The following is a 12,875-nucleotide window of genomic DNA, read 5'->3' on the forward strand; positions in this document are numbered from 1 at the left end:
TATGAAATAGAAAAGAGAGCCCCAAAAAGAGAAGAAAAGAGAAGCAGCTCTATAAGGTGCTGAGAAAGAAACCCGCACAGAGCCCCACACCTATGGGCCCCTCCCATGGGTTCCACCCGAAATGTATGTAGAGGATAATTAATGACAGTAAATAAGAAAAAATAGAAATGACAGTAATTATACGAACGAAAAAATTCTAAATTTAATTTGATTAAACTTAAGAAAAATAAAAGATTAATTAAAAAGAAATGAAATATTCTGAACACAGATATGAATAAATATTATTCTCTCTGAAAGAAATATCATATTTATTAATCGATAATATATGATAATATATTTACATGTTCTCTATAACGTTGCTAAGAATACCCTATTGTTTAAATATTAATTAATTATTCCTTCACGTGTTCGCGATCCCTCGACCCGGACCTAGCTGAAAAGAAATAAGGAAAGAAAAAAGAATTAATATATATATATATATATTAATTATACGAACGATAAAATTCTGAATTTAATTTAATTAAACTTAAAAGCTAAGAAAAAAAAATATTAATTAAAAAAGAATGAAAAATTCTGAATACTGATCTAAAGAAATATTATATTACTTTTACATTTCATAGATATGTGATTTTAACATAAAATTCGATTTTATTAAAATAAAATTATAAATTGAATTGAATTTTAGAAAAGAAAAAATGTGCAAAATTTATCAATCGACTTTAACGTAAAATTTGATTTTATTAAACTAGAATCATAAATTCAATCAAGTTTTAACAAAAAGTTTCATATTAAAAAGGCATAAAATATGAAATAATCCTATTCGCATCCACGTGGTAATGTGGGAATATTATTTACGGAAAGTTACTTCGTCTCAGTTTTTTAAATTTACACCCCTACACCCATCACCATAAGAGCATTTTGAATGACAACATGGTAAAATTAAAATACTAACATAGTAAAACTAAGAGCCATTCTCGAAAGTTCCTAGTGAACCTACGAAAATAACTCAATAGCCTAATAGTTATCCTCTTGAGCCACATGTTGTCTTCGGCATATAGCCTCTTCTTTACTTCGTGCCTCAACCTAATCGAATATCACTCTAAAACTGTAACGACAAAATTTGATTCCAAATTCTAAGATATGAAAGAAAAACCTAATACAAACCTAACGAATCTGAAAACTTATTATTATACTTTCGAAAGACATTTTTTCGCAGCGTGGGAGAATTTAGATATTAATCATAAACAAAATTAGAAATTAGATAATAATATATTAATTGCTGAAAATCCTGAGCTAAAAATTAATTAATTTATCATCTAGGCTTACGGATTACGTCTCTTTGTTTTTTAGCAATCATTCTACTTGATTTTTCTCTTTCAAAACCAATGACTCTATCGAGACTTTTCTTTTATCAATTTAAATTGATTAAATATTTAATTAATAATTATTTAAAAATATAAAGCAAATCCTTGGACGTTCCTTCTTACAAACGAATATTTTAATTATTGTAATAAAATCATCCACAGTTTCGTTTGTAATCCAGAGATTATCCATCGCGAGTGTCTTCTTGCTCATTCTTTATTAGAACATATGAATATCGATTCTTTACTTATTTCCGCGCGAGTAAAATATTTAAAAATGTATTAAAATATTCAAAATCTCAAATCATTATAAACGCGTTTGAGCAAGTAGACCCTATCCTGATCTAATAAATAAATGAAAAAATAAGAAACCATTTACGAGTAAATCTCCGAAGAAATTTACTCGTGGTCACTCAATGCTCTTCTACTAATTAATTACAACCAATCACACGTGCCGATTCGGACCTTTCGTCCTCGACATGATTGAGTGATTGGAGGAACTTAAAAATTCACTCACTACTTAAGAAGTTCTGCGATGGCTCCAAAATACTCGTTTAGATCGAAATTGATAGTGGACGATTCGTATGTGGTTGAAAATTAGGTAGGTCGACATCGAAGTTGATCAAGAATCTCTTCAATGATGCACTGATTCCATTGCGCGATAGTTATTTTTTAACGGACGGTCACTGAATTTACTTCGCGAAACTCTACTATCTTTTATAAAGACAGTCTGTTCGACTGTCAACAAAGCAAAACGGTTTGCAAACAAGCACTGACTCTAACGATTACATTGCACACAATCGATACAAATACACTTGTTTAAATAGCGAAGCCCGAACGAACAAACACTGCTTCTACTTCGCGATATTCTTATTTCAGCGATGCAAATAATCGATTACATCTTAGTTTCGCGCGACTGCAATGCTATTCTGAAATAAAAAAATTAAAAACAAAATTATTACTATCACTGTTTCAATAAGAAACTATATAAGTTATTGAAGAAACGTGCGATATAGAAATATATTTACATTAAATATGCGTTGATACTTGTAGCAAAGACATCCTGAGAGACTTTCCATGTTTACTCGTCAAAGGATAAAGGAAAACTAATGCAGTAATCGTCCAAGTCAATAAAGACATCGTATATGTTAATAAAAAAAAAGTCCAACAACCATGGGATGAAAATTTTTAAATATCGAAATTTTAAAATTATACTAAGAACCAAGTGCGTTATTGTTTCTATAATGCTTAAACGAATATACTATTGTTTAAATATTGCTTTATTATACTCCGTGTACGTTAAAGATTGTTTATTAATTCAGAAATTACCGAAATTATTAATTTATAAATTTACGCGTTCAGAAATAGAGAGTATAGGTGTGCACCGGTCGGAGTGCAAAGAAGAACTAACTCCCGAATCGTCAAAGTTAATCAAAGGACCGTCTATGTTTATATTGTAGAAGGCCAACAAACCCGAGATTAAAATTTTGAAATATTAGTGTTTTATATTAACTTTATTTGAGTATCTCGCGCTTTTCTTTATTAATAATGTTTAAACGAATATACTTTTGTTTAAATATTGCTTTACTATACTCCGTGTATAATTATATTATTAAATAATTATAATATTACCGAAATTATTAATTTTTAAGTTGTCCCGATTAGAAATAGAGAGAATCGATGTGCATTGTTCGGAATGCAAGAGAGAACTAACTCGCGAATCGTCAAAGTTAATCGAAGGACCGTTTATGTTTATATTGCTGAAGGCTACCAAACTCGTAATAAAATTTTGAAGTATTAGTATTTTACATTAAAATTATTTTGAGTTTCTAGTGCGCTTCAGTATTTATAATGTTTAAACGAATGTACTATTGTTTAAATATTGCTTCATTATACTCCGTGTACGTTAAAGATTGTTTAATTAATTCAGAAATTAACGTAATTATTAATTTTTAAGTTGTCCCGATTAGAAATAGAGAGAATCGATGTGCACTGTTCGGAATGCAAGAGAGAACTAACTCGCGAATCGTCAAAGTTAATCGAAGGACCGTTTATGTTTATATTGCTGAAGGCTACCAAACTCGTAATAAAATTTTGAAGTATTAGTATTTTACATTAAAATTATTTTGAGTTTCTAGTGCGCTTCAGTATTTATAATGTTTAAACGAATGTACTATTGTTTAAATATTGCTTTATTATACTTCGTGTACGTTAAAGATTGTTTAATAATTCAGAAATTACCGAAATTATTAATTTATAAATTTACGCGTTCAGAAATAGAGAGTATAGGTGTGCACCGGTCGGAGTGCAAAGGAGAACTAACTCCCAAATCGTCAAAGTTAATCAAAGGACCGTCTATGTTTATATTGTAGAAGGCCAACAAACCCGAGATTAAAATTTTGAAATATTAGTGTTTTATATTAACATTATTTTGAATTTATCGTGCGTCTCTTTATTTATAAAATTTAAACGAATCTACTATTGTTTAAATATTACTTTATTATACTTCTTGTACGTTAAAGATTTTTAATTAATTCAGAAATTAACGTAATTATTAATTTATAAATTTTCGCGTTCAAAAATATAAAGTATCTGGTGCACAGGTCGGAGTGCTAAGGAGAACTAATTCGCGAATCGTCAAAGTTAATCGAAGGACCATTTATGTTTATACTGTACAAGGCCAACGATACTGAGATGAAATTTGAAAATATATTTTGTATTAAAATAATTTTAAGTTTCTTACACGTTTCCCACTTTATAATGTTTAAACGAATCTACTATTGTTCAAATATTACTTTATTCTGTGTATATTTATATTGTTAAAATAATTAAAAAATTACCGAAGTTAATCATTTATAAATTTCCGTGTATAGATCCCATGTGTACAGTTCGAAGTACAAAAGAAAACTAACTCAGCAATCGATAATATTAAAAAAAACCGCGTTGATGTTTTTATTATACAAGTTCAACATTTCCCATAGAAACATTCTGAAATATTGAAATTTCGTATTATAAATTTATAAGGTTTCTTGCTTATTTGAAGTTTCTTTTTGTAGTTCGTATTTTGTCCATGGTTGTCGCTGTAGTTACACATACTTTGAGCGAGAGGTGATGAATAACTTTAAATACCGTTTATTTGGATGTAAATATATTAATTATATTATATTTGCATACAATTGTTAATTTCATATATAACGGTGTATTACTATATATATTACTATTTTTTGATAATTTATATAATATAAAGTGTACGCAAAGTATAGACTGTAATATTATAATAATATTTATTAACCTTTTTCTATAATCATATAAATATTTATTTAAAATAATATTAAAGTAGTGTACGCAAATATTGCCTTAATATAACATTTATACTATACTATATTTTTATTGGTCAGTGTTTATATCTTCATCGTCATTGGTTATAAAATGTTATTTTTTAATTGAATTTGTAGTGAAGAATATTCTAAATAATTGAGTCTTTGATTTCTATCTGTTTATAAAGAAAAGTATAAAATTTTATTGGTAACCTAGGTATAAATATAATAAGATGAGGATCATAATATAATGATATAAAGGTAAAAACAAAATGAAAGTAAAGTATCAAGCTATTTCGATAAAAATTATTTCTCTAATCGAGTCAAAGATGGCAGAAGAGTTCTCTCCGAGATACACTGTTCTGATAATCCCGTAACGTATTGCGCCGTAGAGGACTCTCCGTGCATGTGATCCTGCCTTCATTGTAGATAATGCGAAGCTACGAAAATGGCGGATGAACAGGTGAGTTGCCGATCAAAATAACGTGCGAACCTCGAAATGCGAGAAAGTTATCTACGACAAGGCGGCTCCTAAGTCGTGTGGTAAGCAGTCAATGGTAAACCCGATGCAACCTGTGCGGTTATCAATGTGCATAAACAGAACGTGTCTGAAACGCGGTGAAATTAAAAGACGATCTTTCGAACTATACAACGTTTGTTGCCGAAATCAAAAGTGTTTAACGAATTAATAACTCCACTATTAATAAAAACACACTGCGGCGGACGATTGAATTTTTTTCGTCTTTCGTGTGTTGTTTTAACATTGCATATCTCGTAAATAAACGATTAACTGTCAGGGATGTGTTGAACTCTTTTGTTGCAAGTTCGTGAATAAATATTATTTTCTGTGCGAAAAAAACACTCGCATGTACAAAGATAATCAATGGAATAAGATATATTGTTTCCTCTATGGTATTCACATTTGATTATTGTTAAGAGGATTAAAGCGTCTCATTATTTTTCATCTATTTTATACAAATGTCCTGTAATCTTCATTAAAATCGTCATAACCTCTTTAATGCCGGATTTTAGTTGGTGTGTATATGTGTGTATGTGCTAGAGAGAAAGAGAGAGAGAAAGAGAAAGAGAGAGAGAGTGAGAGAGAATGTGTGTGAGAGAATGTCAGTGTGAGAGATAAAGAGAGGTGTAAGATCAGTTTATAAATTTCCTACGTTCGGTGGTTGTTTGTTTTATATTTTATTGTAATTATGAATTTATCGTAAATTATACGATATATTTCTTTTTAAACTGATCCAAGATAATTTCATTATACTTGTATAAAATATAATTTTATAGTACGTAGATATAAACATAAGTTTTGTCAACGATTTCAATTTTGTTATTTACAACTTCGGTATAACCTATAATATTGTGTGTATACATTTTAAAGTTGACGTGAACTTTGAAAGTATTTAAGATTTTTGATGTTTTATAAATATTTTACAATTCTCAATATCTTAATGTATATAAATTTAACTTGAAAAAATAATGTTTGCATCAGGTTTTTGTCTAATAAAGTAAATAATTTTCAGCTATAAATGTTTGGACAATAAATTGGGATTAGGTCTAGTAAATTATCAATAATTATTATTTTTAAGGAATATAATAATAATCATATATATTATTATATATTGGTAATGATAATAATTTATTATATATTTTTCAGTCATTTCTTTTTTTTTCCATTAATGAAATCTTATGATTTGTAATCACTGTGAGATCTATAAAATTGAAATTACATTAATATTACATTAAGAAAAAAAAATATTAAATCTTAAAACAAAATTTTATATTGCAGGAATAAAAACAGATTTAAATCTCTTTCGATCATACTAATAAGAAATGTTTATTTCTGAAAGAAAAAGAAATATTTAATTTGTATATTTGTAGACAATTCTTTGTAAAATTTGTTTATAAGACAACAAAAAAATAGTTTAATTTTCTATGTAAAGTGGAAATCATAATTTTTAAACAGATTCAACAGTTACATTCTTAAAATATATCTTCAAATTTGAACATTGACTGTAAACATAGTGCAGAAATTCTTCAAAAGTGAATACAATGACCTTGCAATTTAGAGAGTTGACATATCTAAATGGAAATATTAAAATACAAGTATAAATAGTGACATTAAGAATGGATCACATACAGGAAGTGCGGCAGCTGGAATTGCTATGCAAGCAATTGTATGAGTCACAAGATTCTGCACATCGTGCTGAGGCTGAAAAAGCTCTTGTAGCATTTCAAAATGCACCAGATACGCTTACTAAGTGCCAGCTCCTTCTGGATCGTGGAGATTCAGCTTATGCTCAATTATTGGCTGCTACTACCTTAACAAAATTGGTCTCTCGGTCAGCACAAGGACTTAGTTTACAACAAAGGCTGGATATACGTAAGAATTTTATATTTATACGGTATTATTTGTTGTCAAAACATTGTTTATATTAGAAACTTTTATATATGAATTACAAACTAATATTTTTATATAATATTTGACAAACAGGGAATTACGTCCTTAATTATTTAGCAACACAACCAAAACTTCCAAATTTTGTTATACAAGCTTTGGTTGCATTGTTTGCTAGGATATCAAAACTTGGCTGGTTTGATTCAGACAAAGAGGAATATGTTTTCAGAAATGTTGTTGGTGATGTAGCAAAATTTCTTCAGGTTTGAAAAAATTTGTATAAAACGAATTTTATGTATAATATAATAATTCAAATATATATGTATTTGGCATTGTATTGTAAAATAAAATTTAATAATTTTTTTTATATAATTCAGGGATCAGTAGAGCACTGCATGATAGGTGTACAGTTGCTCTCACAATTAACATGTGAAATGAATCAAATATCAGAAGCTGACGCAAATAGGTCACTTACAAAGCATAGAAAAATTGCTAGTAGTTTCAGGGATACACAGCTTTTTGAAATATTTAGGCTGTCTTGTACTTTATTAAGTACAGCACGAGAAAATTGTAAAAATTTAAATTTTAATGACGAAGCACAGGTAGGTTAAATATTAATTATTAATTGAAATATAAATTAGTTAAATCACAATTCAATTTCTAATGCTTATATATTTTCATATGTTCTTTTATCTAGCATGGTCTGATTAGACAACTCTTAAAGCTTGCACAAAATTGTTTGACATTTGACTTTATTGGAACATCTACAGATGAAAGCACTGATGATTTAAGTACAGTACAGATACCAACAAGTTGGAGACCCGCATTTTTGGATTTTACATCATTAAAGTTATTCTTTGATTTATATCACAGTCTGCCAAGCTCATTATCATCTTTAGCTTTGTCTTGTCTAGTTCAGATAGCATCAGTTAGACGAAGTTTGTTTTCTAATACAGAAAGAGCAAAGTTTTTAAGGCATTTAGTTAATGGAGTGAAGCATATATTACAAAATCCACAAGGTCTCAGTGATCCTGGAAATTATCATGAATTTTGTAGATTATTATCTCGATTGAAAAGTAATTTTCAACTTGGAGAATTAGTTTTGGTAGAAGGTTATCCAGAAGCAATACAGTTAATCGCAAAGTTTACAGTTCAAAGTTTACAAATGTGGCAGTTTGCACCAAATAGTTTACATTATCTTTTAACTCTTTGGCAAAGAATGGTATCATCCATGCCCTATGTAAAAGCAGGGGATCCGCATTTATTGAACACATATACTCCTGAAATTGCAAATGCATATATTACATCAAGACTTGAATCTGTAGCAGTGGTAGTTAGAGAACGTTTGGAAGATCCACTTGATGATTTAGGTGTACTTCATCAACAATTAGAACAAGTTTCAGTGATAGGAAGATGCGAATATCAAAAAACATGTACTGTATTAGTTCAATTGTTCGATCAGGCTGCTACAACGTATCAAGAATTAATGACCCAAACTGCATCCCCAACCCAACAAATTGATATAACTATTCAAGAAGGACAATTAACATGGCTTGTTTATATTATAGGTAATGAGCACTTATATCAATATTATATGAAATCTATAATTAATTATTTATGTTTTCTTGGTTGTTTTGTAACATTAGGTGGTGTTATTGGTGGAAGAGTTACATTTAACAGTAATGAGGAATATGATGCAATGGATGGTGAACTTGTTTGTAGAGTTCTTCAATTAATGAACCTTACAGATTCTAGACTTGCACAAGGTGGTTGCGAAAAATTGGAGTTAGCAATGTTAAGTTTTTTTGAACAATTCCGTAAAATATACGTAGGTGATCAGGTACAGAAAAATTCCAAAGTATACAGAAGACTGTCGGATGTTTTAGGCCTCAATGATGAAGCCATGGTACTCAGTATATTTATTCGTAAAATGTGAGTCATTATACATATTATACTTTAGTTTGATCATGTTCGAGCATATTATTTATAATTTGTATAAAAATTCGCAGAATAACAAATTTGAAATATTGGGGAAGAAGTGAACAAATTATTTCAAAAACTTTACAACTTTTGAATGATCTTTCTGTTGGATATAGTTGTGTTCGAAAACTTGTTAAATTAGAAGAAGTTCAATTTATGCTTAATAATCATACAGTGAGTATTAAATTATATAAGATTAAAAAAGAAATGATATTATATTAGAAAAAAAATATAATGTCATCATTTTTATTGACATATAGAGAGAACACTTTCCATTTTTGGGAAATAATGTTGCTGTAACAGAAATGCGCTGCAGATCAATGTTTTATACATCTTTGGGTAGATTATTAATGGTGGATTTAGGCGAAGATGAAGAAAGATTTCATACATTTATGTTACCCCTCACAGGTATACAGTTACTTATATTTAATGAAATATGTAATACCATTAATTTAGATTGCACGTGAGATAATATTTATTCCCATAAATATAGCTGCATTAGAAAGTCTTGGCCAGCTAATGGGAGCTGCTGATACTCCACTGTTTGCAGCAGAAGAAGCAAAAAAGGCATTGATTGGTGTAGCAAGAGATCTCAGGGGTTTGGCATATGCATTCACAACTAAAACATCTTACATGATGCTTTTTGATTGGATGTATCCTTATAGCTACTAATTAGAGAGTGAGTGTGTGCGTGAGTTCGCGCGCGCGTGTATTATATATTATATAAAAATATTGTTCCTGAATTTAGTTTAGATATCCGAATTATACACCCATCTTATTACATGCTGTGGAATTGTGGCATCATGAACCACAAGTAACTACACCCGTCCTGAAATTATTTGCTGAATTAGTATTAAATAGAAGTCAACGATTGCAATTTGATGCATCTTCTCCAAATGGAATTTTATTATTTCGTGAAGCTAGTAAAGTGATATGTAGCTATGGCAATCATATATTGAATATTGAAGTTCCCAAGGATCAGATTTATCCTTTGAAGCTCAAGGGAATTAGTATATGTTTCAGTATGTTAAAAGCAGCTCTTTGTGGTAGTTATGTAAATTTTGGGGTCTTTAGGCTATATGGAGATGAAGCATTAGATAATGCACTTAATACATTTGTGAAATTACTTCTCAGTATACCACAAAGTGATCTTTTGGTATGTATTATGTGTGTTTATATTTTAATATAAAATATTTAAAAATACTCCAAATACATTTATATTTCTATATTGATTTTTAATAGGATTATCCGAAACTATCGGCAACATATTATGTATTGCTTGAATATTTGGCACAGGACCATATGGTCTTCCTTTCAACATTGGAACCAAGAGTTTTTTTATATATTCTTTCAAGTATCAGTGAAGGCCTTACTGCACTAGGTGCGCAAAAAGACTCCTATACAGGTCTGTGCGGCTGATTCTATCCTACAACTACCCTCTATATCCTCTATGCCATGTCTTAAAACTATTATATTAATTACTTCAGGTTATCAAAACTTACATACATTACTTTTTTTAATTCAGTCTTTTTAGTTCTTCTAAATTTGTTTATATATTTCTTCAATGATACAAAATTCTATACTGTTTATTATAATTATTTTTGATTGCTTTTTTTTACAGGCAAAGAGAATAAGTTTATGATAACTAAATTCTTTGCATACTCTTTATGCCTTTGTACAAATTAATAACATAAAATGAAAGATAAATATTTTTAAAAATGAACATAACTATGTGCAGCCATAGTGTATATTGAAATATTTTTTATTATCAACTTTGTTAATTATGCGATATATGATAATATTCTTTGAATATGATATTCACAATTGAATTTATAATACATATTTTGTAACATATATTTCAGATTGTTTAAAATTATTAATATTATTCAAGCTTCTAGTTTAAATAGTAGTTCTTCATAATTATGAAGTTCTTTTGCTGAAATCTATGTTATATGCTTTTTTGCATTATTGCTTGGAATGAAAATCTACCTTATACACATATTAGATTTGGAGTAATATAAAGATATACACACATGAAATACTTCTGTAATTATAAGAAAAAAATAATTACACAGAATATTTATGTAATAACAGAGGCAATAAGAGGATTGGAGTGTGTAGAATCTAGACCCTAGATGTTACAAACAGAATTTTTGATACATAATTCTGTATAATTGACTATCTTTAAAGCCTCCTTTTTTGCTACCCACATTTATGCATTTAATATTTTTATTAGAATTATGCAAAACAATGGGTCTAGAACAGTCAGCCGCACAGCTGACATAATTACTAAGTACATTAACATTTGTAGATAGATTTTTAAGATATATTAAATTAGTAATTGTTATCATTGAAAGTATATTACATTGCAATGCTTTTTTTTATTTCTGCCTTTATAATAATACATTGCAATTAATTAGTGCAGCATATCATAAAATAATGATGTTATTTATTAGTTATATATACAACCCATATTTTTTAATTTTAGATTGTTATGCAATATAATTCATTATATTATTACATGCATGTGCCCTTTTTTCATGTTCATGTCTTTTGTTTTTTGCTTTTTGTATTTGTGTTATATTATGTAACAGTTATTTAATAAGCGATAAAGCACTGCATTTAAAAAATATTGCAGTGTATAATTGTTTATTAACAAGACAAATTTTGTCTCTTTATATTTTATTTCATTTACATTAAGATTACATAATATTATTTCAGATACTATGGTATGTACCGGTTGTTGTGCAACCCTTGATCATATAGTGACATATTTATTCAAACAATTGTATCAAAAAGGTATGTTTCAAATCTTTAATATTAACAATATTGTTTAAATTGTATCTGATTACTACATTTCCTTAGCGGGTGGTTATCCAGGAAGAAAAAATGCTGTAGTTCCTGGTGGTGGAGAGTTATTTTTAGAAGTTTTGAAACAACATCCTGAAATACTTCAACAAATATTAAGTACTGTGTTAAATGTGATAATGTTTGAAGATTGTAGAAATCAATGGAGCATGTCTCGTCCTCTATTAGGCCTGATACTTTTAAATGAAGAGGTAAGTAAAGTATGATCTTAAAACACATTATACATTTTTTATTAAAAATTTCCTATATTTTAGTATTTTAATCAGTTACGAGAAAATATTATTAGAAGCCAACCAGTTGATAAACAAGCTGCGATGGCACAATGGTTTGAAAATTTGATGGATGGCATTGAAAGAAATTTACTTACAAAGAATAGAGATAGGTAAATAATGATATATATTATTATTCTATTTATAATTAAATAGAGAATATTTTTTCCCCAAAGTTAGTTCCTCTATTCATTATAATAATCTAAGAACTGTAAAATATAATGATTATTATTTTTTTTATTTTAGGTTTACACAAAATTTATCAATGTTTAGAAGAGATATAAATGATGCTTTAAAAGGACCTAATATGTCTACAAATTCTGTCAGTGATATGATGACATCGTAGTGATATTGCTCTCTTCTAATTAGATTTGTCTATTAGGTTCTTGCCTGCCAAATGCTTGAATGTGTGTGCGAGTGAAACTATAAATTATGATGCAATTACAATTATGATTTTAGACGAGTATAAAGATAATAAATTAAGTAATATCATTTTACTGCTGTATTGCTGTTTGGCTTCCTATTCTCAATTATTACATTTCTAGTAACTTAGATGAACAAGCACCAAATATTGTAACAATAATTACAAAAATTTTATATTATTCATAAATTTTTTATTTAGTTATTTAACCTAGCTTATCCTATTCTTCATTCCAATAAAAGTTAATATATA

The 12,875-nt window shown here is 28.5% G+C and overlaps 1 protein-coding gene across 7 annotated transcripts; it reads left to right on the plus strand.

The window, feature by feature from the left end:
* The first annotated feature begins 5,021 nt into the window (after window positions 1–5,021).
* Window positions 5,022–12,812, plus strand: LOC124433171 (exportin-7). Of its 7 annotated transcripts, none has more exons than XM_046982890.1 (15): window positions 5,022–5,141; window positions 6,654–7,070; window positions 7,182–7,348; window positions 7,463–7,687; window positions 7,783–8,653; window positions 8,732–9,017; window positions 9,095–9,239; window positions 9,326–9,473; window positions 9,559–9,718; window positions 9,819–10,221; window positions 10,308–10,470; window positions 11,787–11,864; window positions 11,931–12,124; window positions 12,188–12,315; window positions 12,449–12,812. In XM_046982890.1, the coding sequence occupies exons 2-15, from the start codon at window positions 6,815–6,817 to the stop codon at window positions 12,546–12,548; spliced, it is 3,324 nt and encodes a 1,107-aa protein (XP_046838846.1). In that variant the 5' UTR covers window positions 5,022–5,141; window positions 6,654–6,814; the 3' UTR covers window positions 12,549–12,812. The 7 variants fall into 7 exon arrangements, with proteins under 7 accessions (XP_046838846.1, XP_046838843.1, XP_046838844.1 ...); XM_046982887.1 differs by having other exon boundaries at window positions 6,830–7,070; XM_046982888.1 differs by having other exon boundaries at window positions 5,081–5,590.
* The last annotated feature ends 63 nt before the right edge of the window (window positions 12,813–12,875 follow it).

Source organism: Vespa crabro, chromosome 2 (assembly GCF_910589235.1).
Source record: "Vespa crabro chromosome 2, iyVesCrab1.2, whole genome shotgun sequence".
NCBI classification, from domain to species: Eukaryota; Metazoa; Arthropoda; class Insecta; order Hymenoptera; family Vespidae; genus Vespa; species Vespa crabro.